Consider the following 23,571-nt stretch of genomic DNA (forward strand, 5'->3'; position numbering starts at 1 on the left):
TGCACACAACAGTTAAAAGACGGTGTTAAGCGTCTCAAAGAGGATGAGACTTTAGATTGGCTAATGAAATTATTTAAAGGTTAGGGGTTATCCAGATTGTTGATATCTTTGGTCAAAACTGTGGGGGTAGTGATCTTAACAGTTGTGATTGTGCTATTAATGTTGTCTTGCCTTGTCAGTCTTTTGTAAAGGGCCCTACAAAAGACTGCACACGCGGTATTTCTAGCACAAATACAAAAAGGAGGAATTGTTGGGGAGGGCAGCGGGTCTGCTGCCAACTTGATTGAGGAGGAATTCAACCTCGACAAGATTCCGGTGTACCATGAGAGGAGGAACTGTGCTGAATGAACAAGATATGAGGAGCTGCTGTCCACGAAGCTGTGTGCGAGAACAGCAACAGCAACATATGATAAGGAAGACGGGGAAGTAAAATGCTAAACAATAGCAATGTTAAAAAACAAGTTCTGTAACCAATCATGTAGACGCACGGTATAACAATGTTAGTATAAAAGCAAGTGTCTTTTAGACAATAGAAAGATTATTTCTCCTTGTAATAAAAATATTCTTCTTGCCTGAATAAGTTGTCGTGTCTGTCTCTACAACAACAAGGACCAGAGCAGAACAGCAGCCAGGATCCAGCCTCAGATGGGCAGCTGCTCTGAGGACCTCTGAGGATGCCACAGGGAGCGTTTGTGGCTCTCTCCTTCAACCCTCCTCAGGAGCAGGGAGTTTCTCAGCATGGTTTTTAAAAAGCCATGAGCACAAGGACATACGGGAATGGGCAAGAGGCACCATCAGCTCCATCTAAACCTCTCCTTGGGAGATTAGATAGTGTGTAATCTCCACTCACAATAATAATTACATGGCTTTGCTTCATTTAAGTCTCCGTTGTCTTCCCTTATCCAGATGCACTGGAGCACAGCTCTGCTTATCCAACAGGCAGTGATGAGTTAGTATCCCCTGCCCGTTTTCTTGTTGATTCAGACCAGTGCCTGTAATTTGTTAACATCTCTTCTCCCCTCCAATTTAAATCTCAGGCATGGCAGGCCTCTGTCTAACAATAATACAGGGATTTCAGGGGTATTTATGAGAGGCTTAAAACTTAATCCTACATGAGCAAGGTAAGCCTACTCTTGGCCTAAAACGCAGCTGGAAAATCTGGTGCCATTGCTACAGCAGGAGAAAAGAGGCATTAATGGCAACAAGCGCCCTTCGAGAGGGGCCAGGCAACCACCAGCACTGCCAAGCCAACTCCTGCAACAAGGTTAGGGGACACAATAGCAAATTTGGGAACTAAATCACAGAACCATAGAATTATAGAACAGTTTAGGTTGGAAGCGACCTTTAAAGGTCATCTAGTCTAAATCCCCTGCAATGACCAGGGACATCTTCAACTAGATCAGGTTGCTCCAAGACTCGTCCAACCTGACCTTGAATGTTTCAAGGGATGGGGCACCTACCACCTCTCTGGGCAGCCTGTTCCAGTGTTTTACCACCCTCATTGTAAAAAAAGTCTTCCTTATAGCTCATTTGAATCTATTCTCTTTTAGTTTAAAACTATTACTCCTTGTCCTATCGCAACGGGTCCTACTTACATGTCTGCCCCCATCTTTCTTATAAGCCCCCTTTAAGTACTGAAAGGCCAAAATAAGGTCTGCCCAGAGCCTTCTCTTCTCCAGGCTGAACAACCCCAACTCTCTCAGCCTTTTCTCACAGGAGAGGTGTTCCAGCCCTCAGATCATTTTTGTGGCCTCCTCTGGACCCACTCCAACCGGTCCATGTCCCCATTTGGGGGCATTTCCCTCACAGGTCTCCTTCCATCTACTTGTGAGATTGAGGATTTTTGCCTCATTTCTGCCCATTGCAGCATGCCCTGCAGGATCTCTGCTTTTGACAAGGCTGGAAGAGAAAAAGAGTCCCAGCACAGATAGCAGGAAGTAACTCCTGGACCAACATACAGGGACAAAAATCTTCAGTTTACTGGTGAAAAAAGAGTGATTTGGGCCACTTCACAGGCTGCCAGCCCACAGTACCTCATGCTGCTTGGGCTGCATGCCCACAGGAGCAAAAGCAAATGTAACTCGGCATTGGGAAGATGTCTGTGCATGTTTTCAGCTTGAGAAATTAGGCCACGAGGGCATCGCAGAGAGGACACGTCACGCTGGGAGCTGGGCAGACAGTTCAGCCGCTCACATCAACCCTCCTCTCTTATCAGAGGTATCTCAGTTACACCCATGAACCCAAAGCCCTTCATCGCCCTAGGGGTGACACAGCTTCACCCTAAAAGGAACCTCCACACCACAGGGCTAAACAGAATCACAGAATCACAGAACCGTCTAGGTTGGAAGGACCTTGAAGATCACCTAGTCCAACCGTTAACCCAACATTGACAGTTCCCAACCACATCATATCCCTCAGCACTGTGTCGACCAGACTCTTAAACACCTCCAGGGATGGGGACTCCACCACCTCCCTGGGCAGCCCATTCCAACATGTAACAACCTGTTCTGTAAATAAATGCTTCCTAATATCCAGTCCAAACCTTCCCTGGTGCAACTTGAGGCCATTCCCTCTTGTCCAAAACCTCTCACTGACTTCCCCAGCAGTGCTTTCCATTTGTGCCCTCCTCTGGGAAAAGCTGGTGGGAGGACAAAAATGATGCCCAAGCCTGTTTCGTGGCATCAAACTGTAAAGCCAGAGGAAGGGGAGGCTTTCAGGCAGGCTGCTATCAGGCCCCCAAGCATCACCAAAGAAGAGAAGGGCCATGAAAGATGGTGGTCAGAGCAGTCTCCCACTACCACCATGCCAGCTTCAGTGGCCACAGAGCTCCACGCAGTCCTGCTTGTGCTGGCAGGGACAAGCACAGGGTGGGGGACACCTGTGTGGGGACACCTCCTCCAGAATGAATGGGCTCAGAAAAGGTAGAGCTATGCATTTTGGAGACTGAAGACCTTGCTGGTTGCCCTCACTTCCCCAGGGAACAGGTGCATTTCTCTGACACCCCAAATACCACTCAGCATTGCAATAGAGCTGTGTTCCTCCCCACATTTCCCCACCCTCCATGGGAGAGAAGGGGCTCAGCTCCCCACCACAGTGCAGACAAGTCTCTTACTTTCTTCTTGCTGCAGTAGATCTGCCACTTCTTCTCTGCCGGCAGCGCGAACATGGCCTCTCTGTGCTTGTCCGTGAGGTCAAGTTCATCCTGGAAAGGGGAAGAAAAAAACCCAAAGAACATGCAACATGAGTACACAAACGGGTGATGGCACTGACACAGCCCCCCAGATAAGCATCGTAAATCAATGTGGGGCCACACCACAGCGCAGCAGCAGTCCTGCAACATCACCCCGTGACCATCGATTTGTCAGGGCAATGATGCTAATTCTCATCCTGCTGTTGCTGACCTCCCCCTGACTCCTGGGCTCCAGCCGGCTGCTGGGAGGATGTGGCTTCAAACCTCCCCTGCCTTGTTCCTCCCAGACATTGCCTTCATTGCTTTTAAATTCAGCAAGTGTTTTAGGAAGGATATCCATGAAGCCGTTAAGCTGCCTGTAAGAACAATTCAAATAGGACTCCTCTGTTTTACCACCACTGATTACTGCTTCCCTGAGCACCCCGAGTGGTCCAACCCATTTCCATCGGTGACACCCTCATATCATTGACAATGGGGGTTTTTTGGCTTTTGGCTTCTTTTCCTATAACTAAAAATAGAAAGCTCTTTTCCTAATATCTACAGTTCATAAAGAGGTATACCCTTTCCATCAAAACTGGACTACATATTGCCTGGCAGAGATAAAGTTGTCTACTGACTGAAACCTTTATTGCTTTATCTGATGTTATTTTAAAGGACACATCCATTTTTGACCTGAGCTCTGTTAGCAGCATGCCCTCCGCCAGGATGCCCGAGTATTATCAAAGCCTCATCGCTTCCTGGAGCTAGATGTAGGTCAAAGCTTTTATCAGAGAACTAAATAAAACATTCAGGCAGGGCTTGGAGGCTTGTTGCTAAAACCAACATTGATCTTACAACCATGAATGTCTCTTAAAATCACCACCGCTGATGATAATCCTTATGCTGGAGGGGTGTTGGTGCAGCAGTGGGAGCACTGGAGATGCTGCAGAAGGTCACAGGAAAGCCCTGCCATGGCCTCCAGTCAACTCATCCCACCCAGACAGTCAATTTAATTAAGATTCCCGTTAAAAATTACATACTTCATTCCAGAAACTATAAAAAGCAAAAAACCCAAAACCAAATAAACCCACATGGAGATTCATCAAAATTTCCCTGCCTGAATAGTAAAGCTTATCAATTAAAGCTGGTAGCCCCTGGTACCCCAATCAAAGGTAAAAGCCCCATTTGGTGAAGGCTGAGGAAGATGCCTATGGGGAAAGATGGGTCCCTGCACCAGCAAGCCTGCAGGACACAAAGAAACCCAGCTGATCCAATTAAAGCTCATATTGCACCAGTAGTCAAGGAAGGGAGCCTTTAGCTATCTTGTAACCCAAACCCAAGGGCCTCCAGCACAACACACAGAGGGCTGCAGACAGTCCTGAACATCTTGGAAAGGCTTATACATCTACCTCAGGTATTGATTTCACTTCTTGATGAAATTACTCCTCAAAAGGAAAGGTGTTGTGGAGCTTTTTCCATTACATACACACGGAGGAGCTTTGCCTCTTCCTTGCCTCTCCCTCCACCCCCTATTGACTGACTCCTCACACCAACGTGCTGCACAGAGCTGATGGTGGAGCTCTGGAAGCAGACTTGCAAGACACCCTTATGACAGAAATAAACATGCTGCCACAACAGAGGCTTGGAGAAAAGTGAGGACTGAGAAAGCCTGAGCCAAATCTGAGACACCTCTCCTCCCCCTGCACCCAGAGAGGAGAACCTGGTTTAGAGACTCCTCCAATGAGCGCCACTTTCAAACTTCCCCAGGTCCTTACAATCTGGGAGGTCAGGGATTCATATCCAGCAACCGATCTCCTCCCCTGCCTCGGGCAAGTCTCACTTCCATGCCTCAAAACAGAAATTGGATGATGTCTTTTGCCATTGTCTGCTCACGCTACAGGTCTGTCAGACACACAGGCTCTGCTTCAGCCCCGGAGCGGCAGGTGCAAAGGCAGACAACTGGATGACACCTGACACAGGGACCTGGCTGAAATTCAGCTCGTTGGAAAAGGGCATCTGGGCATGTGGGAGAGGACAAAGGTCTCCTGATAAATACTCACCTCTGCAGTGAGGGTTTGAGTGAGTGCAGGAAAGTGCGTCCCCTGCAACCCTGCTCCCCTGCCACATGAATCTGGGATTGCAGGAAAGCACCAGCCACGCACATTTGTACTTAGGCTCTTAGTAAAATATATACTGAAACTTTCAAAATACCCATACCCGAAAAGTACAACTTATGCAAACATGAAGATTTATTAAACAATAAAAAAATATCTAAACTGAGTGGAAGCCTATGTGGGAGCAAGAAGGGATAGAGCAGAAAAACATACTAGGTGCCAGTACATGACAACGTGCAAACACATCCAAAAAAGGTGCAGAAACGCTTCTGAGCCTCACACAGCACATTTTGTTGTGCCCCAGCTCTAATATGTTCAGTCATCACAGCCCTGCATCACTCAGCAACACCTACCTAATGATATCTTGCAGGATGCTTGGGAGAGGTGTTTAAATAAATACTATGCAGAACTTAGTGAATATGAAAATCCTCATAATCAAACAGTGACTGATGACTGTTATTCTGAGTTGTAACAGCGACTTAGCCATGAAGAGTCAGGTCTTTGCTGGTTTTATGTGTATGGGGATTCCTGCACCCACCTCCAGCCCTTTGCTCACGCTCACTGATGGCTACCTCCATACTCCTTGGCCCCACACAGACTGCTCAGAAACTGCCCTTCAAAAGATGAAGAGAGGACAGGACCATCAGCCATCTTTTGGGGGCTCACAGACCACTGTACAAACACAGCTCTGACAAAGCCTTTAGCAATTGCACGGTGGTGTTGTAGCATGGCCGAGAAGCCATGCACAACCTCAAACCCATATGTGCCTTCAATTAATAATCACAAGCTCGATAATTAGGTAATTCTAACTGGCAATTAATTTTATAGGCCATTTGCAAGCCATACACTCTCACTACAGCGTGCGATGTTGGCAGCTGTTGAAGACTGAGAAGACAACCGGTGGGTCTGTGTCGCTCAGCCCCGCAGCCCTCACCCCTCACTTTAGCCACCTTTCACAGCTCTGCCCCTTCCACCTGGCTGCCTCCCATGGCAGGATCTGCCAGCTTCAGTATTTTAAATATTTTTCTGGAATCAGGTCAAAGGCACGTAAAATAACAGCCTCATTTTGCTACCAAAAGGAAGTCTCTGCCCAGAGTGTTTTTACTGGAAAGAGATACATTACTCTTAAATATTTATCCTGTACAGTTAAACTATTCACCTTTAGATCAGGAAACATGTTTCCACATTAAATCTTCATTTGAATATGATTTAAAAAAAAAAAAAAAAGAAAAAAAACAACACAGGGGAGATTTGATTCTCAGCGTGTATTTGCTATTTCTAGGAGGTAAAATACTTCCGCGTGGCTTGCTTTCCTGACAGCTCTCCACTCAAGCCAAGCAAACCTCCCCCTCTCTCTGAGCACGGCATGAGCTTCAGTGAAGGTGATCCCACACCGTTCTCCTATATCTACCTTAGGAACATGTGGCTCAGCTCAGCACGCTGTGAGCACGATCCTACGGGCCAAACAAGTTCTTACTAAGTGATCTATACCTTTCCCTTGGAGGACACAGAGTGGCACTCGGGGGGAGATGTCCCCATGGTCTGTACCTCCCTGAGCTGTCAATTGGATGGTATGAGGAGCCCAGGACACCAGAGGTCCTCTGGTCCAACTGCCTGATCAAGCATGGCCTGGAGGCACTGCCCAGGACCACGTCCAGATGGCTTCTGAATATCTCCAAGGAGGGAGACTCCACCACCTCTCTGGTTTGCAGCTACCGTAGCCTTCAATCACCTCCTGAAGGCAAATCCAGATCAAGCAGAAAAGAGAGTCACTGCTGCTGGAAAAAAATGTTTGATCCTTCCAGCAGAAAAGGCAGCAAGTCCAGCCCCAGACTCATAGTATGGTCCTCAGTGCAAGTTCATGTCCCTACCACTTCACCCATGCCATGGTGGAGATTTTAATGAGCATCTTCTATGGGCTGAGAGCCACAGGCTTTAATGAGGGCAACAGCAGGAAGCCAGCAGGATGCTGCAAACCTCTTGACTTGAGAAAAGACCTCCAGCATGGGCTCCCAGAGCTGGGTGAGCCTGAGCGCTGCCCATCCATGGCCCCAACACCCCAGCACAACCATCATGGGTTCTTCCCCTACATCCCACAGGTGCCACGGGCCACCAAACATTCTGCAAGAGGTAGCTGGGGAGTAGAGATTAACTAAGGGACAACTCCCTATGTAGGAGTCTTCACCCTCAAAATTTCTTCAGAGGTTGTAGGAAAAAAGATGAAAAACTTTTAAGTCTAATGTACCTTTCCTGCTGATAAACTGTGTAACCATAATACATGGAGGAGATGGGGGAAATAAGGAGGTCATCCATTGCCATAATTGAAATAAAAAATAATTAAAATTTTCTGGCTTGTTCTGGGTTTATATATACATATGTATGTGTGCATATATATATATATACATGAATGCACACACACATACAAAAAGACATTACCGGATCAATAAATGACCAACATAATAAAGACCAAGTGAATTTACTTCTGATGGATGTATGCACCGAGTTTAGAAACTTCTGTGAGACTACAGCATGTAAAGGCAAGATCTCCTGCGTCTTCAAACAAAGCTTGAGAGATCCAAGATTGTTCAAAAAAAAAAAAATGGAAAGAAAGAAACAAGCAGGAACTTTTGGGTAACATTTGGCATTAGCTGGTACAGCATGGGAATTAGAAAATAAGTAACAGCCTGTTGAAGCCTGCATCAGCTTCCTTTCTCAGGGTTCATATCGCTTTTTACTCTCTCTTCCAGGCATTCTTCTACAAGTTCATCAATTTGATTTATCCCAGAACACTGCAGTGTCAAGGGAAACAGCACTCAGCATTTTTCCCCCTGTACCTCATCTAACCTTCTTCTACTGCATGAAGGTGCTGCCCATGTGGCCAGCTGGGCAACTGCCCGCCCGCGGCTGCCAGCCCTGACTGCGGTGAACCTCCACTTCAGAATCATCTTAGCTCGTTGGGTTTTGTTGGTTTGTTTTTTTTGTTGTTTTTTTTTTTTTAAGCAGTTTTCCTAAGGAAACAGACTTGATCAGTGGCTATTACAGTGTAAACAACCACCTTCACACACATCCTGCACTGTAGGAAGAGCTCCTCTATCTGCAACATTTATTTAGGTGATTACAATTCTCAACCTATGCAGATTTATCTTAGGGTTGGTTGTTTTTGGTTTTTTTTTTAATAGGAAGGTAGTGGATGAAGTCTTTTATTTTTAGTATTAGTAACAAAAATGCCTCCTCCTTAGCATGTCTTTTCAGTGATAGGACCTTTAGAACTTAAAAACAACCCCTCAGACAAATCAACCCCAAATATTATCATTGTATTTTTTAAATTTACACACGACAACCAGCAGCTGGAATTACAGAACATAAACAAAAATCAACTATTCATATTTCTTAATGAATAAGCATAGCAGATAGAAATCTCTTATTAATTTTGCCTTTATCATGTAATAAGTTATTTGAATAAAGGAAATTGCTTACAGCAAGGGAATGAGTAGCAGCAACAAGGAATATCATGTAAGCACATCTAAGTGCTTACACCTAGTCAACCTCTTCCCACATTGAATTTTTAGCTCCAGACTGGAAGAGAAAATACCCCAATCCACCCTGCTCTGCAGCTTTCAGTTATTGACCTGAATGCACTGGACAGACATAAATAAAATATATATTCCTTTCTTCTTCTGCAGGAAAGATTATGGCCATCAATAGCTGATTTAGCTCCTCAATAAACTCTAGCTGCAGCTGGTTCATGTCCCCACCAGTTCAAACACCTAACTGAGGCAGACAGCATGTACTACTTTAATATTATTTCATTTAATTCATTATTTTAATAGGCTAAAGGTTTTAAAGGTGTTCATATAACAATACTAATGTCTTTTAAACGACAAGTATTGACTTAGGTTTCTCAATCTTTTTTGTTGTAATATATATCTATAACTGCATATATAATTTTTTTTAAAATTTATTGAGCTCAGCCTTTTGTGACCTTTTCACCGACATCATCTGGAAAACCTTTCTCCCATTTTAATTAACACAGGGTGCTTTTACAGCCTGAGTTATTGACCTATGTAGTTTTACCCTGAAGAACACTCTCAGATCTAGAAGCCCTGTACGCGGATCACTTTGCTTTTTCCACACAATTGTACATAAGCCCAGAAAACAAAAAAATAAGATGTATTGGCCCATTACTTACTACTGTGATCACTACACAATGGATTAAAGTCAACCACAGCTGGACATGACTGCCCTTTGGTAGGTGTACCATAAATAAACCACAGAGCTGGCAAAAAAAATAAGAAAGTGGTTTTGGATATGGATTTCCCACCTATTTATGGACCCAAAGAAGTAGCTCTCTTTTCAGTGTTTTCAGATGCCACCTTCACAGCTGGTATCCCTGAGTTGGAAGTCAAACCAACTGGTCAAGTGTGGCTTCAGATGTGCCCTGCCCGATGCCAATGATAACTTAGGAAAGCGGTGCAGTATTGGTCTGGGGCTAAACTGCTCCAAGGTTTCCCCAGCTAAGGCCCTAGGAAGGGCATTGAAAAGGGGCTGGATGGGAATTAAAAATGTAAGCCAAAATGTCTCGCTAACATTTTTCATCTTGCTTTTTCACCTTGCTAAAAAATTTTTTACTGAGAGTAAATTAGGTCAGTGTCAATGTAGCTTCTGGGATGTGCAGACACAGCTGAAGGTTGGTGCTTTTGTGAAGAAGAAAGGGGTTTGAAGATACGACATAATAAATGAGACAACCAGGGCCTATTCTTGAAGATAACAGGAATAAGGATGGGACAAATTAAAACAAACCAGCTCAAGATACAACACAGACACACAACACCTCCTAAATAGACCTCTGTGAGCATGCGTGAGCACTGAGGTCAACCAGAAGACATGGTGGGGAAGACTACCAACGACCCCCAGAGCCCCCTCGCCAACACCACCCAGCAAGAAAGCGCATGCGTAATAAGGATGCAGATATTGTAATTAGTTCCAGGAAACCTAATGCGTATGTAACTCATTTCTCAGGAAAGTTATGAACATGCATAATCTCACTGTATATCAGTTGCCACTTACAGATCTGGGGCGTGCTCACCTTTGCGAGGCTATCCACATGTGCGCTCAGTGCTGCAATAGAGAATGCCTGCTTTCTAGAACTCCGAAACAAGTCTTAGAGAGTTCCTCTGCTGGCTTTTACGCTAACAGTAACTGCAAAGCCTCATGCCAACTCAATCCTGAAAGCTTCCCAAGATTTATTGCTCTGTGCGTGGGACCCTAAGGAGCAGGAGCCAGCTGCAGCCTGTTGCTGATGGCAATGTAAGGTGGAAGTGGGCTCCTTGCATACCTGTGGCTTGGGTGCGAAAAGGGGCCCTTATTTCCCCACAAACATGCCTTTGGTCACAGCCAGCATCCTAAAGTCATTTTAAAAAATTTAATCAGGTGCAAAGGAGAGAGTCACCCTGCGAGGAGTCAATTCCTGACCAAGGCTTGATATCCACCAAGATGCCCAGCACTAGCAGGCATCAGATGGGCTTACAGATGTTAGGTGCTGGGGAAGGGAAGCTGATCCCTGTAAATAACTATTGATTTGAACACTGGAGTTGGTGAGAATTAGGACCACTGGGCGCTCAGGCAGGATCCTACCTGTGGGGCTGCAGAAAGCCTCAGCTGCCAAAATCTGACCTCAGTGGTGCTCGCACGCTGAGGAATGCCCAGACACTGCCGGGGACAGACACTACAACAGCACAAGCACCTTTCACTTGCATCTGCCAACAGATACAAGGCAGGAACACGCTACTCCCAGCATGAATGCTTCCTGCTGAGGTTGGTGATGAAGCACAACTCATGTGCTGCTCAATCCTTCCTGTAACTCTAGCAACACCATCCAACCACTGAGCAGTCAGGAAGAAGACCACTGCTGGAGCAGATGCCCCATCCAATGAGGCTGGTACCCTCCGTGGTGACCTGTGCCAGAAACACCTGTAGCTAGTGCAAGTGAAAAACCTAAATGCCCCAATTAAGGTCACTGACGCGTTACTGAATGAGCTGCCTAAGCATCTCCCAGGGATGTGGCCTCCTCTTTTACAAAGTGCAAAGTGGAAAAGCATTTAGCAAGTAGACCATACAATTTTTCCACTTCAGCTGTACTTCTCCTGGAAACAAAGAGGTTTCTTGTGTGCTCTGTGCCTTCAGCTGGGGTTCACATTGTACTATAACACGGCTCCTTTGTAAAATTATGGGTCGGGAACAGCATGGTTTTTGGGCAAGCCCCCATGTTAGTTTGTAGTTGTAACAGATATTGCAATTACATGAATGCTTCAGCTGAAATACAACGTTCCTTGGTGGATTACTTCATTCGGGTCTATCGAATGCATGTAGGCAGAAAATCCTTATTTTCTTGCTGAATAGGTGTGTGACTTCTATATCAGATGCTTATCTATCAAAACATACGTTTAAGAGCTTATCTGTGAGTGTATAACACCACGAGGTGATGAAAACGAGTGCTGTGAGCAGTGGGCTGGGACAAGAGCGTGTCAAGTCCAGGCTGTTCGCATATGATGAGACAAACCTGGGCAGCCTGATGAAAGTTTCTATGTGGTTCCCTGCTGAGTGAATTTAAAAGTAGACGTTACTGAATTACTTGGTTTTCTTTCTTAAAAGCGATTCATAAGTTCAAGGGAGCTTGGTCTTGTGAGATGGTGATAGAACAGCGTCAGGAGCCCTGTGCCACATGCATGGCCCTGCACAGACTGTGCAGAAAGGGGTGTTTTGCCCAGGACACAAGGGCTATTGCATCATATTTTTTGGGGGTACCATATGCATGCTTTTCTTGCAGATACAGGGGAAGATGGCTTTGGCCACCATTTAGTGGTTCTCAAAATCCTGAAGTCCTTAATGCTGCAAAGACCAGGCAGCAAAACTGACAGCTGACCTGCAAGCATGAAATGCAAAGCTTGGCTTTGCAGCTGATTCCTCAGCTGTTACTTAAAAACCGTGTTGTTTTGCAAGGCCTGAAACCTCATACTTTCTCCTTATTGGATTAGAGACTGGGAGAAAAGCACATTACTTAAGTTCCTAAGTAAAACTGGATATTGCTAGCAACAAGTTCCCAACCTAGCACGTAACAGTGCTCACACTGACTGCATCACTGCCTTCTCCTTGGGGTTGTCCTTTGCTCCCCATTTGAGCAGCATATAAAATAACAATCATCCCAGGGTGCCGAGAGGGCAGGAAGGCATGGCTTTGTGGGACATTTATGCATGGAGCATCTTACCCAAGCACCCCACATCATGAGCCACAGACCGATCGCCCACCATGAAGCATTTCAAAGGCAACACAGAATTAATCTCTCTGACGGGGGATGCTATCTCCTAACAGATAGCATTCAAAGAGTAGCTCTGATGAAATGTATTACTTGCCCCAAGTACAGTAAAAGCAAATGCTGTGATAAATCTTGTAAGCTGTCAGAGACCTTCTCTTTGTTCCCCAGGCTCCCAAGTTTCCACTACTTAATAAAGCAGCAGGGAGGGATGGAGCAGCCTTCCATGTCACGGGACAGGAAGGCATAAAGCCCAGGACTTCAGAGACTGTGAGTGAATATCTCCCCTCCAGCAGATCCCAGTGAAGGCAGTCACTAATATCATGCAACATCAGTGGACAAGGGGCTACACCCATCCTAAGCCCTGGGACACTGCACAGCCACCAGCCACCCACCTCCCGGTGTCACCTTCTCAGGTCTCTGAGACCTGCTGGCTGCTGGAGTCTGGGTGGAGGGACCCTGTCACGTCCTGCTCAGATGAGGGAGACAAGGGACTCAGATTCGTAATGGTGAGACAAGTCTCAAAGTCCAGACATTTATTAACTTCCCACAATGTACTAACTGGATACATGATAATTGCCTAAGTATATAACGAGTTGTGGCAAGCAATACAGTATGCCTTGCATTGCTTAATGGTAGTGAAGGAAAAGGGGAAAAAGGAAAGGAGCGAGATGGAGAGAACAGAGAAATAGAGATCACCAGTCTAGGTTCCTGCATCAAACCCATCAGCGACGGTTCCAGGAGGCATCGGTCTTCCTCACTTCACTTCACTCTCTGGGCCCACTCCCCCTTGCCCCTCCTCAATTTATACCCACTTCCCTTGGGTCCGTCCCCTAGGTCAACCCACATACCTACGTATCCCATGTATGGGGAGAGATAAGGTGTTTCATGGGATGATGTAATTAGCATGATCTTGTTAGTCTTCGTTAGCATATTCTGGGGTTTTAACTTTAATATGCATTTTATGGATAATGAAGCAAAGGTCATTCACTGGACAGATGGCCCTTGAAATCTGACCAGCTGCACCAGAGTAGAACTGTCCTGTCTCCACAGGGCTCCCCCCTCCAGCTGCATCCTGTGTTACCTGGGCAGCCTTAACAGCTTTGACCTCCACACCATCCACCCCATGACTATAGTTTACTTGCAAGTGTTTGACATATTCCTTATCTTGGAGGGCCTCCACTCCCCCCACTATCCTTTTATCTCTTTCTCAGGCTGTTTTCTCTGTCTTTTGCAGGCCTGTTTCTTTCAGAACCTTTTTATTTACAAGTCATCTCTCACAGACCCAGGGAAGGTTACCTGCTCTGGTTTCATAGGCTAAAAACAGGCTGCTGCACATTACAGGTAGGTTGCAGGGCTAGACAGCAGCTGCTCTAATTTTTTCCATATCACTAATGACAAGCTGGATGTGAAAAGTCTGAGAAGCCCCACTGGTACCAGTAAATGGAATTTCCTCAAAGCCTGGGTATTTGGGAGGACAAAACCCTGAGGGACAGCATCTCCTCTAAGCCCACCCCTCCACTGGCAGGAATGCAGGCTAGGAGCGATGTGTGGGACCAGGGAGAGGCATCACCTCTCACTCCAGGGGCAAGCAAAACCATGCCGGACCCAGCAGCTCATCTGAGCATCCAGGTGGTCTGAGCAGTTGCTGGAGCATTGCTCTGATACTGCCAGGATGGAGATGCCCCTGCGATCCGCCCCACCAGGAAGAGAGGCAGTGAAGGGTCCTGAGCCCTGCTGAGGCTCCCACTGCCCTCTCCAGACCAAGCCGTTCAATCCCCCCATGCCTCCACCCCCCTCACCCGGCGCACGTCCCGTGGGGCCAATGCACACCACCACACACAGAGCGCTTCATTACAAACCTTAGAGTGACAAGGAGTGTTAAGCATATATAAAGGACATCAGTCATTTACCCATCTGGTGGAAAGTCTAGTTGCTGGCAGAAAATAGAAAGGATTGTTACGGCAAGATCTACCATATGGCACCATTATGTGGAGCTTTGCAAGTGCTTTCTCTGAGTGTACAAGCAAGATTTCAGCCTTTGAAGAAACGCTGTATTGTTAGCCTGGATACGCAGGAGCCTCTTGAAAGAAGCCGTGGCAGATGGCACAGCTTTGTTCTCTTGGTTCGCTGGCAGCTCATGCAGCCCCAGATATTCCCCTTCGCCAGGGCTGAGCATCCCCACAGCACAACGATCCTCCCGATGTGTCCTACGGGAGGACTGATGGCTCCTGAAACTCCTCAAATCCAATTGATGTTGCCTGGCAGGTACCACACTGCTGCACGAGCTCCTGGAAGCAAACACCGCTGACCAGAGCTGGCGGGATGCATCGGTATCAATGCAAGGAGAGCTGCACGAAATTGCAAAGCTTTGTCCCAGCCAAGGGAGCTGCAGATCAGTAAAACTTGCTGAAACACCCCACTTTTGTTTGTGCCTCTGTCAGCACCTGCTCCTCCCTGGGTGGCTGAGCCTGGCCAGAGCCCCGGCAGGACAGCAGACAAAGAAAAGCCTTTCAGATGGGGCCAGTGCCCGCTTGAGCGACATCCCAACAATGCACTGATGAAAATCCATTCAGCCCAGGCAGAGGGAAAGGAAGGGAAAAGGAAAAAGTTCCTCCGGGAAGAAGCAGTGATCAGCCACTGACCACAGCAACAACATCTGCATCTGCCCTGAGCTGGGGAAAAGCCCCTGCCTGCTGTGTATTGCTGGCTGGGACAGGGCGCATCGTCCCTGCAGCCTGGCCTGGAAATCAGGCATTTCTTACAGGCTAATTGCTCCTGTTTGTGCCCAAGCAAAACAAACTTGTTCCTCCTGAGAAATACTCGCACAGCCACAGAATAAACCCCTAACTATTTAACTATTGTACTAAACTATTCTAGTTAAAATCCTAAGTGTCCATATAACACATAGCAGGCCATGAAATACACACCAGGAGAGCAGATTGAGCCTTTAGCTGACCTTGGAGTCAGCTGCTCCAACTCTCTCTGCAGCTCAGGCCCTGGTCTTCTGCTGCGGACGTGGGACAATCGCCGACTTCTCTTGCTACAGATGTTTCCCTACTCATAGGAACAGGCACATTTAAAAACACCTGAAGCTCAGAGAGTGTTTTGTGGGATGGCTCCAAAAAGAAAAAGGGTTTGCCCTTTGATGTATGCAGCACGCTGGGAACTGCAGAGCAGGGACCCTGATGGTTTGTTGATCTCTGTGGGAGGATTGTCCATCCTGGTGACCAAACCCACTGCTGCAATGTCCCTAAAGATACTGCCCATCCCAGGCCTACTACTACAATTCCTTAATGGGAACAAATGGGGCAGAAAAGTCACTATTAGGCTTCAAGAGCAGAGTTGGCCAAGGACCAACCCGAGCTGGCAAAGCCTCCAGATCCCCTCCAGCCCCTCTGACTTCCCTCAACTCAACTGACAGAGAGCCTGGGGGAAGATCCTTGGTCCCACAGAGTGGGCACAAGCCATCCTGTCCTGGACAGTCGAGCATGACAGGTTGGGTGGCATCGGGTTCCCGCAGGCGTAAAAATCAGCCCAGCGCCTCTGAGTGCTTTCTCTGTCTCTCTTCCAAATGTTACACAGTGGGTTTATACAGAAACAGTGGGGGGACACTTTCCAAACCATTTAACTAATGCTGAAATTTAATATCCGACACCAACAGGTTATTGAGAGCATGAAGGAGCTGTTGTAATGGAGGGGGGTGATTTGCATCTTCACTCCCCCCAAATGGGAATGTGTCCTCTTGCACTCATGAGACAGAGCTCGGCTTCCCCCTCCCTCCCACGTGGCGCTGGCTCAGGTCGAGATCTGCCTGATGGGTTTTTTGGGGAGCCAGGGGGTTGCAGCTGCTTGCACAGGAGCACGGTGGGCACCTGCTGTCCCCCCTCTCTATATGACTTCAGTCCCAGAGGAGCCAGCACAGCTCCTACTGCCAGCATGCCCTGGCAGCAGCTGCCTCCAAGCTTTATTCTCACCCTTAGCTGAGGAAAAAAACCCCAACAAAATCTCGTCAGCACAGAGCAAGGGATGCAGAGCAGAAGGCCACACCAGTGCATGCCCTGGGCTTCACTGATCTCTGCAAGCATCACTGGGCTCCTGCCTTGCTGCACACACACTGATTCCCTGCAGCATGTCCTCTGCATGAAGCATCTGACTGAATTTGGAGGAGATGCTTTAAAAGTCCTGGGTTGAGACGAGGTGCCAGAGGCTTGATGGGACTCCAGCATGTGAGCCTCTATAGATGCCTCCTTCAGCCTGGCTGGTGACATCGAGCTGCAGCACAACAAGCCCTTATGTCACCTTTGGCTGGGGCGCGGGGACAGTTTTCCATGGGAAAGAATTTCCCCAGGAAAATCTGATTTGGCCAAGTTATCACTGGACAAAAATGTGGAAGAGAGGCAGTCACTCCACCTGAACAAACCAAACCTGACTGGCGGTGTTTTGCAGGACTGCTGCAAGAAGAGTCCTGCTGCAGGGATGTCTCATCCATGGCATGCTTTGTTGGGTGGCACAGTCTGCCTTCTCATCTGTTCCATGGAGAAGGACATCTGGGCAAAACTGGCCCTCATAATACAACCTGGAGATCTCCTCTATCAAGTGGCCTGGCTTACCAAAACCATGCTGCTTGGCATCTAATGGGACATGCAATATATACCATGAGGTGTGACTGACCAGCATCACAACTCCCAGCTCCCTCTACGCATCAAAGGACAATAAAGAAACCCCATTTCACTGCTGAATCAACTCCAAGTGGAGCATCTGGGTCCGCCCAACAAACCACACCAAAATGTTTTTGCTTAAAACTTTTTTTGTCTGTCAATTTCATTTTTTTTTGATCCATGTTTTTCAGAGTTTTGGTACCAAGGGATAAAGAAACAATAACCTGTCTCTCCAAATCTCAATTTAGCCCACACCCAAGGATTTCTGCAAAGCAGAGTGCCCAACAAGTGAAGTCACTTTGCACCTACAGGGGACAACCTGATTTAGCAGCTTGGATACCCCTGCTTCACCCCAGAGGTGCACAAAGTCAGACCAGTCCCCAAGCCCTGCTCTAAGAAATCAAGACTTTCTAATGAGAAAGAGAAACCATCTCAAACTGGCAGTATATCAGGGAGGAGCAGAGCTAAAGGTTTAGTGCAGAACTGCTCCCAACAGCAGCCCCTGATGCTCCCTTCACACCAAAGTTTGCCTGTAAACTCAAAACTAAGTCTGGGGAGGCTACAAAGAGATGAGGAAAAAAAAAAAAAAGGAGGGGAAAATAAAAATAAAAAGCATCCTACTTACCACCAGCTCGGTGAACATGATGTCCAGCTCATCCACCGGTGGCATAGGCAGCACAGGATCCATGGCTTGAAGGGCAAAGCTGCTGTCATTGCGCAGTCGGTACGTGATCTCGGGGTGGTCACTGCTGCGAAAGCAGCAGAAGATGAAGGAGATCCCTCGACCGCTCCTCTTCCTTGGGGCCATGGCCAAAATCCTCTGCGTCCCTCCCTCCTGGGCACTAGATCCTGGGGGGAAGAGAAGAGAGGAGGCTCGAGCAGCCGCCCCGCAGCGCTGTGCTCCCGTCCCGCCAAGGGGAGGAGGAATCAAAGCCACCCACGCGCTCGGCACAGAGGGGAAGAGCAGAGACAGTTTACGTGCCAAATATTTCTGCTCAGATTTGAAGTTTATGGTCCTGGCAACCTTGACGACCACGCAAATTAAGAAGATACATTTGCTTGCCTTGTGCCAAAGCTGGCAGCAGCAGGGGAACACAGGGATCAGTGGCAGGGATCCCTGTGGGAAGAGGGGTCCTGGACCCCATCACTGCTGCAAATCCCAGAAAATCCCTGACAATTTCCCTGTATCATGGCAGCCAGGCCAGCCCCTGTCTTGTTCTGGCCAGGGGTATGGCAAAATGGGGAGGCTGCTTCCAGAACAGCTGGATATGCTTGGAGCTACCAGGTACGTGGTCTCTAGCATGGGTGACTCGGTGCTTGAAGAGCTCATGCAGCTCAGGATGTCCCAAGCCACAGAAAGCAGCAGAGCTGAGAAAATATCCTATATTCTCCCCCCAGCTCTTAAACATGTCCCTAAATATCTACCAGCAACCACTGGTTGGGTGGCTCTTTTTCATGGAAAGTTTTACTTGGCTTTAATTAGATAAACCCTACTTGAAATTCCAGTAAATATTTACAAGACGCGATTTCAGCTGATAAAAATCACACGGTGCCGGTAGCTCAGACTTTCCTACGCAGTGCTTACGTAGGGCATCACTTGCACCGATGGTCACTTGGGTTTTGCTGGTTTCTGAAACTCAGGTTGGGAGCAAAGCTCAAGGCAGGAGACGTGTCTTGCCTGACTGATAATATCAAAGACCAGGCAAATACTGCCCCAAAACTGGGACTGTCAAGTCAATGATATAATGATACAAAAGGAGGGCTGCCTACAAGGAATGAGAATGGCAGAGAAACACCCTAATGAGAAAAATCAAAGTAGAGAATTTTTAAAATCCTAAACATTTGTCTTATAAAGCCACACACCCACACATTTTGTCTCTGCGAAACAAGATGTCGAGATGTTAAGAGACAGGACAAACAGCCAAGGTTAATGTAGAAATATGGATGACTCAGATTTATTAACAAAGCTGTGAAGAGACTTGGGAAAAAAGGTCAGCATTTGGAGAGGAGTGTCTGATCTCCCTGGAGCCAGTCATTCCACTCCAACTATGGATTTATACATCCAAATAAACAGCCACCATGTCCCACGGAGAGCCAGCACTGGAGGCAAGCTCGAGACAGACATGGGGTCAGACCCTGCACCACCGCTTGCATGTCAAACGCTGCCCTGCCAGAACAGGGACCTTACAGAAAACTCAGGCTCTATCCATATTACTTTAACAGAGGAACTGACCCTTTGAATTGTCTTTGATGGCATGTTTTTAGCACATGGTGTAATCATCTGCTGAACCACGAATGATGGAAAACGGTTACTGGGTCTTCATGCAGGATAATCCCAGGCTGTGTTAACTGCTCTGTGCCCAGTCCGGAGGGTCCCCCTTCCCAAAGCACCCCAAATTTCATTTCACATTTAGCAACTTGGATGTAGAAAAATGCAGCCACTGGAGGAATTTCAGCTGCCGTGAAAGCTCTCTCATCGCGGCTCCCCCACAGCTAGCACCGCAGCAAATCCATTAGCAGCCTGCTGGCATCCCTTCAGTGTTAGGATGGTTTGGGGACCTGCTGGAAAGTTTCTTTCCTAAAGGAGGGAGGGAAACAAAAAAACAAAGGCATGGACCTCTGTCCGCTCCAACACAGAGGAAAACGTTGCAGGTTTGGGTTTTAAAAAGCCGCAAGGAGCAGGGCACAGAGGGAGATGCTGGTGGCTGCCCAGCACCTTGTGTCTGGCACAGGAGCTCGATCCCAACCCACATGTCCTTAGCTGTGCAAAGTTCGTTTGCTTGGTCCCAGTCCATGAGTATGGCCATGCCGTGCCCAGGGCAGGGCCTGATTCTGTTCCTGCAGCTGGCCCAGAGCAAACAGACCTGTTCTCCTCTTCCACAGGGCATTTCCCATCCCCTTTTCAACACTATGTCAACTTCATCCTTGAAACCTGGTACTATGTACGAGCTCTGACTTGGGCTTGCAAAAATGTACAGAAAGTTTTTATCAGAACACCACCTGCTCTTCAGAGATACATGCTCCTGACACTGTTTTACGAGGAGTCTGAATGACAGACCAAAATGCAAGATTTTATTTCAGGTTTTAAAGCAGACAGTCATGTAGCAACCGAGACAAGGTATTTTTGGGCTGCTTCCAGCTCTGGAGCTACTAAGGTTCCTCATTTTCATCTATAAACAATTAAAAAAACCAAACCACCCTACAGTGCAGGCTGAGTGGGCTGTAGGTTATTAGCAACCAAGGCTAAGAAGGGTTAGAGAGAGAGTATGTCAGCTACCAGGCAAATAGCATTAAACCTTCAGAAGGTTGATGAATATTCATTGACATGATGGATCAAAATCAAAACACAGCTCCCTGGCAGGTTGTGGGGAGCTGCAGACAGCGCAGATTGCACCGTCAGAACAAAGTCCAGCTATGCAGCCTTCTCCTTCCCTGAAAATCCTACAGAAATCAGTTATTCACAAAAAAAAACTGACAGACTCTAGCAACCTGAAGGCTTGTGTTGAGGAAAGCAGAAGGGATCGGTTCCATGCAGCATCACATGTTAAGTGTCCTGCTCCCACCTCCCATTTATACCTCTGAGCACTAATTACATCAATAAATTTAAGTCAGATTGTGATCTAATGGTGCCTTCTGGACTTTACTATTGAATGGGCCAGAATAAATTAAGTTTAATTGCCCCTGTATGTACAGAGCCAGGGAAGATAGGATGGGAAGGGTCATTGATGGAACTTCTAGCCAAACCCCAAATCCCAAGGCAGGACTGATGGGGCTGAATCATTCCCAAACAAATTCGCTTTCACAGAAACAAGGATGGAAATGTGTGTGTGACAGGCTCAGCCTGGAAGCCCAGCGAGAAGAGGGTGATGAAGAGTAGAAGGAGCTTAGCCTATGCATGCCACCAGGACTGACTGGGGTTCCCACACAGGACAGAGGCCATGGGCTGCAGCTCAGCGATGCACAGAGAGACAAGTCTTGTTGTTTTCCCCAGCCCTAAAAAAAAAATCATCAAGCCTACATTGCCCTGAGCAGTGCTTAAATGAAATCAGTCATCAGGAGAAAATTGGACCCCGGTGTCGCTTCCGCCTTTGCTTTAAGGAAAGGAGAGCAGCAATTACCACTTGCATATTCAACAGCCTCCTCAGCAAGCTAAATTAGCCCGCATGGAGCAACACGCTGCCAAAGCCTGTCTATGACCGATGCCCCAACAAGCTGGTTTAAAGCCAGCACCGGTATTGCAGCATTGCGGTCTGCAGCCTAAAAATACCCAGCAAGGGTACAAACACATGCAAAGGAGCGTGCACACTCCCCTTCACACCCGCCTCCAAACCCGCCCAGAAGCAAGGAGCTAAATCTTCAAATATGAATATTAGCGTGTTGTTTTCCTGGCTCCTCTCCCATACCCTCCCAAAACAAGGATGCAGGATCCTGAGTGAGCTCTTTCTCAGCGGGGAGCTTTATTTCAGTGCATTGCACAAGGGGAGAGTATTTTTGTGCAAGTGCAGTAATGCTCACTGTCTGACTCTGACGAGACCTGACTGATTTTGGCATCTTAGGCCACGCCAAGCTTTCTGTCCCCTCACCCTGCGGAGTTTTGGCACAGCCTGGGATGCTCCCAACCGGTGGAAATTTTCTGACTTTTCCATCTCTGCAAAGTGACCTCCTTGGCTGGCAGTGGCTGGGAGGTGCTTGGCCTCAGCAGGCAGTTTTAGAAGACACTGTCACCCCCACCAAGTGCTAGAGCCAGGTGTCCTGGACCATTTTTAAGAATATAGAAGGCAGAAATTTGGCATCCCACACACTGCACCCTATGCTTGTCCCATCCCACTGCTGAGCAATGGTGCCCCCTCAGTGCTTCTCCCTATGCATGTAACACCCAGCACAGAGCACAGTGCTGGGCTGCACGTCCAACCCACTAAATACCTTGCATCATTTTTTTAAACAAACAATTCTAGATGATTTTCCTCTCGCTGTAAGTCACGTCCAGACCTCCACAGCAATAAAATCTGGATGCTCCCACAGCATTTTTCAGACCAGCTGTATGTTTGAGGCATCCCCTGAGAAGCATCAAAGCCTTCCCTGGGCATGTTTTGATTTTTCACCTTATGAACCCAACACAGCCAGCACCCTCCTTAGCTCCGCTCGCTGACCCGACCTCTTCTTGGGTTTAGTCCTGATTGTGAGCCCTCCAAAACGTGTGTGTGGTGCTCTTCCCTTACAATTAGGCAGCAGCATTTGGGCTCATCCCTCTCAAGAGTGAGAAGTGCTGCTCTGCTTCATGTTTGCACCAAAGCTGGTACAAAGAAACACTTTTAAATGAGGGGGATCCAAGCATTATTTAATTTTAAAAATAAAAGCTTTGTAATTGAGCTCTTGTGTGGATGGAAAGCTCAGAAACAGGATTATCTTCCTCTAAGCAGAGCCATCTTCCCTCCACCACAGAAGCCCGGAGGACCTAAGCCCATCACCAGTACCTCCAGCATGGACCCTGCACTGAGCACAGCTGTTCCTGTTTAAAGCAACCAGGACAAATTTTGTCCACAACTGCACATGCTAATTTCCAAAAACCTCTTTCTCCAGCGTAAAGCTGTTTTCATGCACAGGCTGCACAGGAGAAGAATGCTTGTGTTTGGTGTAAATCCGTGCGTATCAGCAGGAGGGGGAAAAAACCCAAAACACTAGGCTAAAGGGTTTTAAAGTGTTTGATGATTGCCTTTTCCCCCTCCATGCACCTATGAAACAGCAGCCATGGAAGGGGATGGGGACAGGACCCTTCCCGTGATGCCACAGGAAAATCAACTGCCAGGAGGAGCCTGACTCATCACTGAATCACAACAGCTGTAATTCTCAGCGTAAGCAAATCTCAAACATTTGGGTTTCATGGATTTATAAATACATCTGCCAAATCCTGAATTACCCCAGATCCTCCTTCCCGTTCCCAGAAAACTTGTTATACTCCATGAACCCAACAAAGAGGGTTTCGCATTTCCAAATCTTGCCTGGGCTGCCTGGTACCCAAAGGATGCTGGCAGGAGCTGGCTGCAGTCGCAGGTTCTCAGCTTTCTCCTGGAAAGCCCCATCTGCCAGTACCGTCAAAAACCCAGCGCTTGCCCAAAATGTGTTGCCTCTTCTTTGTATTTTTTCCTTTTATTATGGCATTCATCACAACCTGGTGTACATCTGGGCCTGCTGTCTCGCAAGAAGAGGCATTTTGCACTGTTCAAGGGCAGACAAGCTTCGGGGGCTTGATGGTGAAATTCAGCAATAAAAATCTAACCAGTTTATTCACAAAGCTGGTAAACACTTATACATTCGGGG

The 23,571-nt window shown here is 47.3% G+C and overlaps 1 protein-coding gene across 2 annotated transcripts in view; it reads right to left on the minus strand.

Annotated features, from left to right (window-relative positions):
* The window catches only part of DAAM1 (dishevelled associated activator of morphogenesis 1), a 114,037-nt gene that overhangs the window by 43,155 nt on the left and 47,311 nt on the right, over positions 1–23,571 (minus strand). For both annotated transcript variants that reach the window (XM_026849261.1, XM_026849260.1), the window contains exons 3-4: positions 17,879–18,102; positions 3,113–3,202 (exon numbers count right to left, since the gene is read on the minus strand). In XM_026849261.1, coding sequence (XP_026705062.1) covers positions 3,113–3,202; positions 17,879–18,061 — 273 coding nt within the window. In that variant the 5' untranslated portion in view covers positions 18,062–18,102. The remainder of the gene's footprint in view (positions 1–3,112; positions 3,203–17,878; positions 18,103–23,571) is intronic.

This window comes from Athene cunicularia (assembly GCF_003259725.1).
Source record: "Athene cunicularia isolate RWA chromosome 5 unlocalized genomic scaffold, athCun1 chr5_part1, whole genome shotgun sequence".
Taxonomy (NCBI): Eukaryota; Metazoa; Chordata; class Aves; order Strigiformes; family Strigidae; genus Athene; species Athene cunicularia.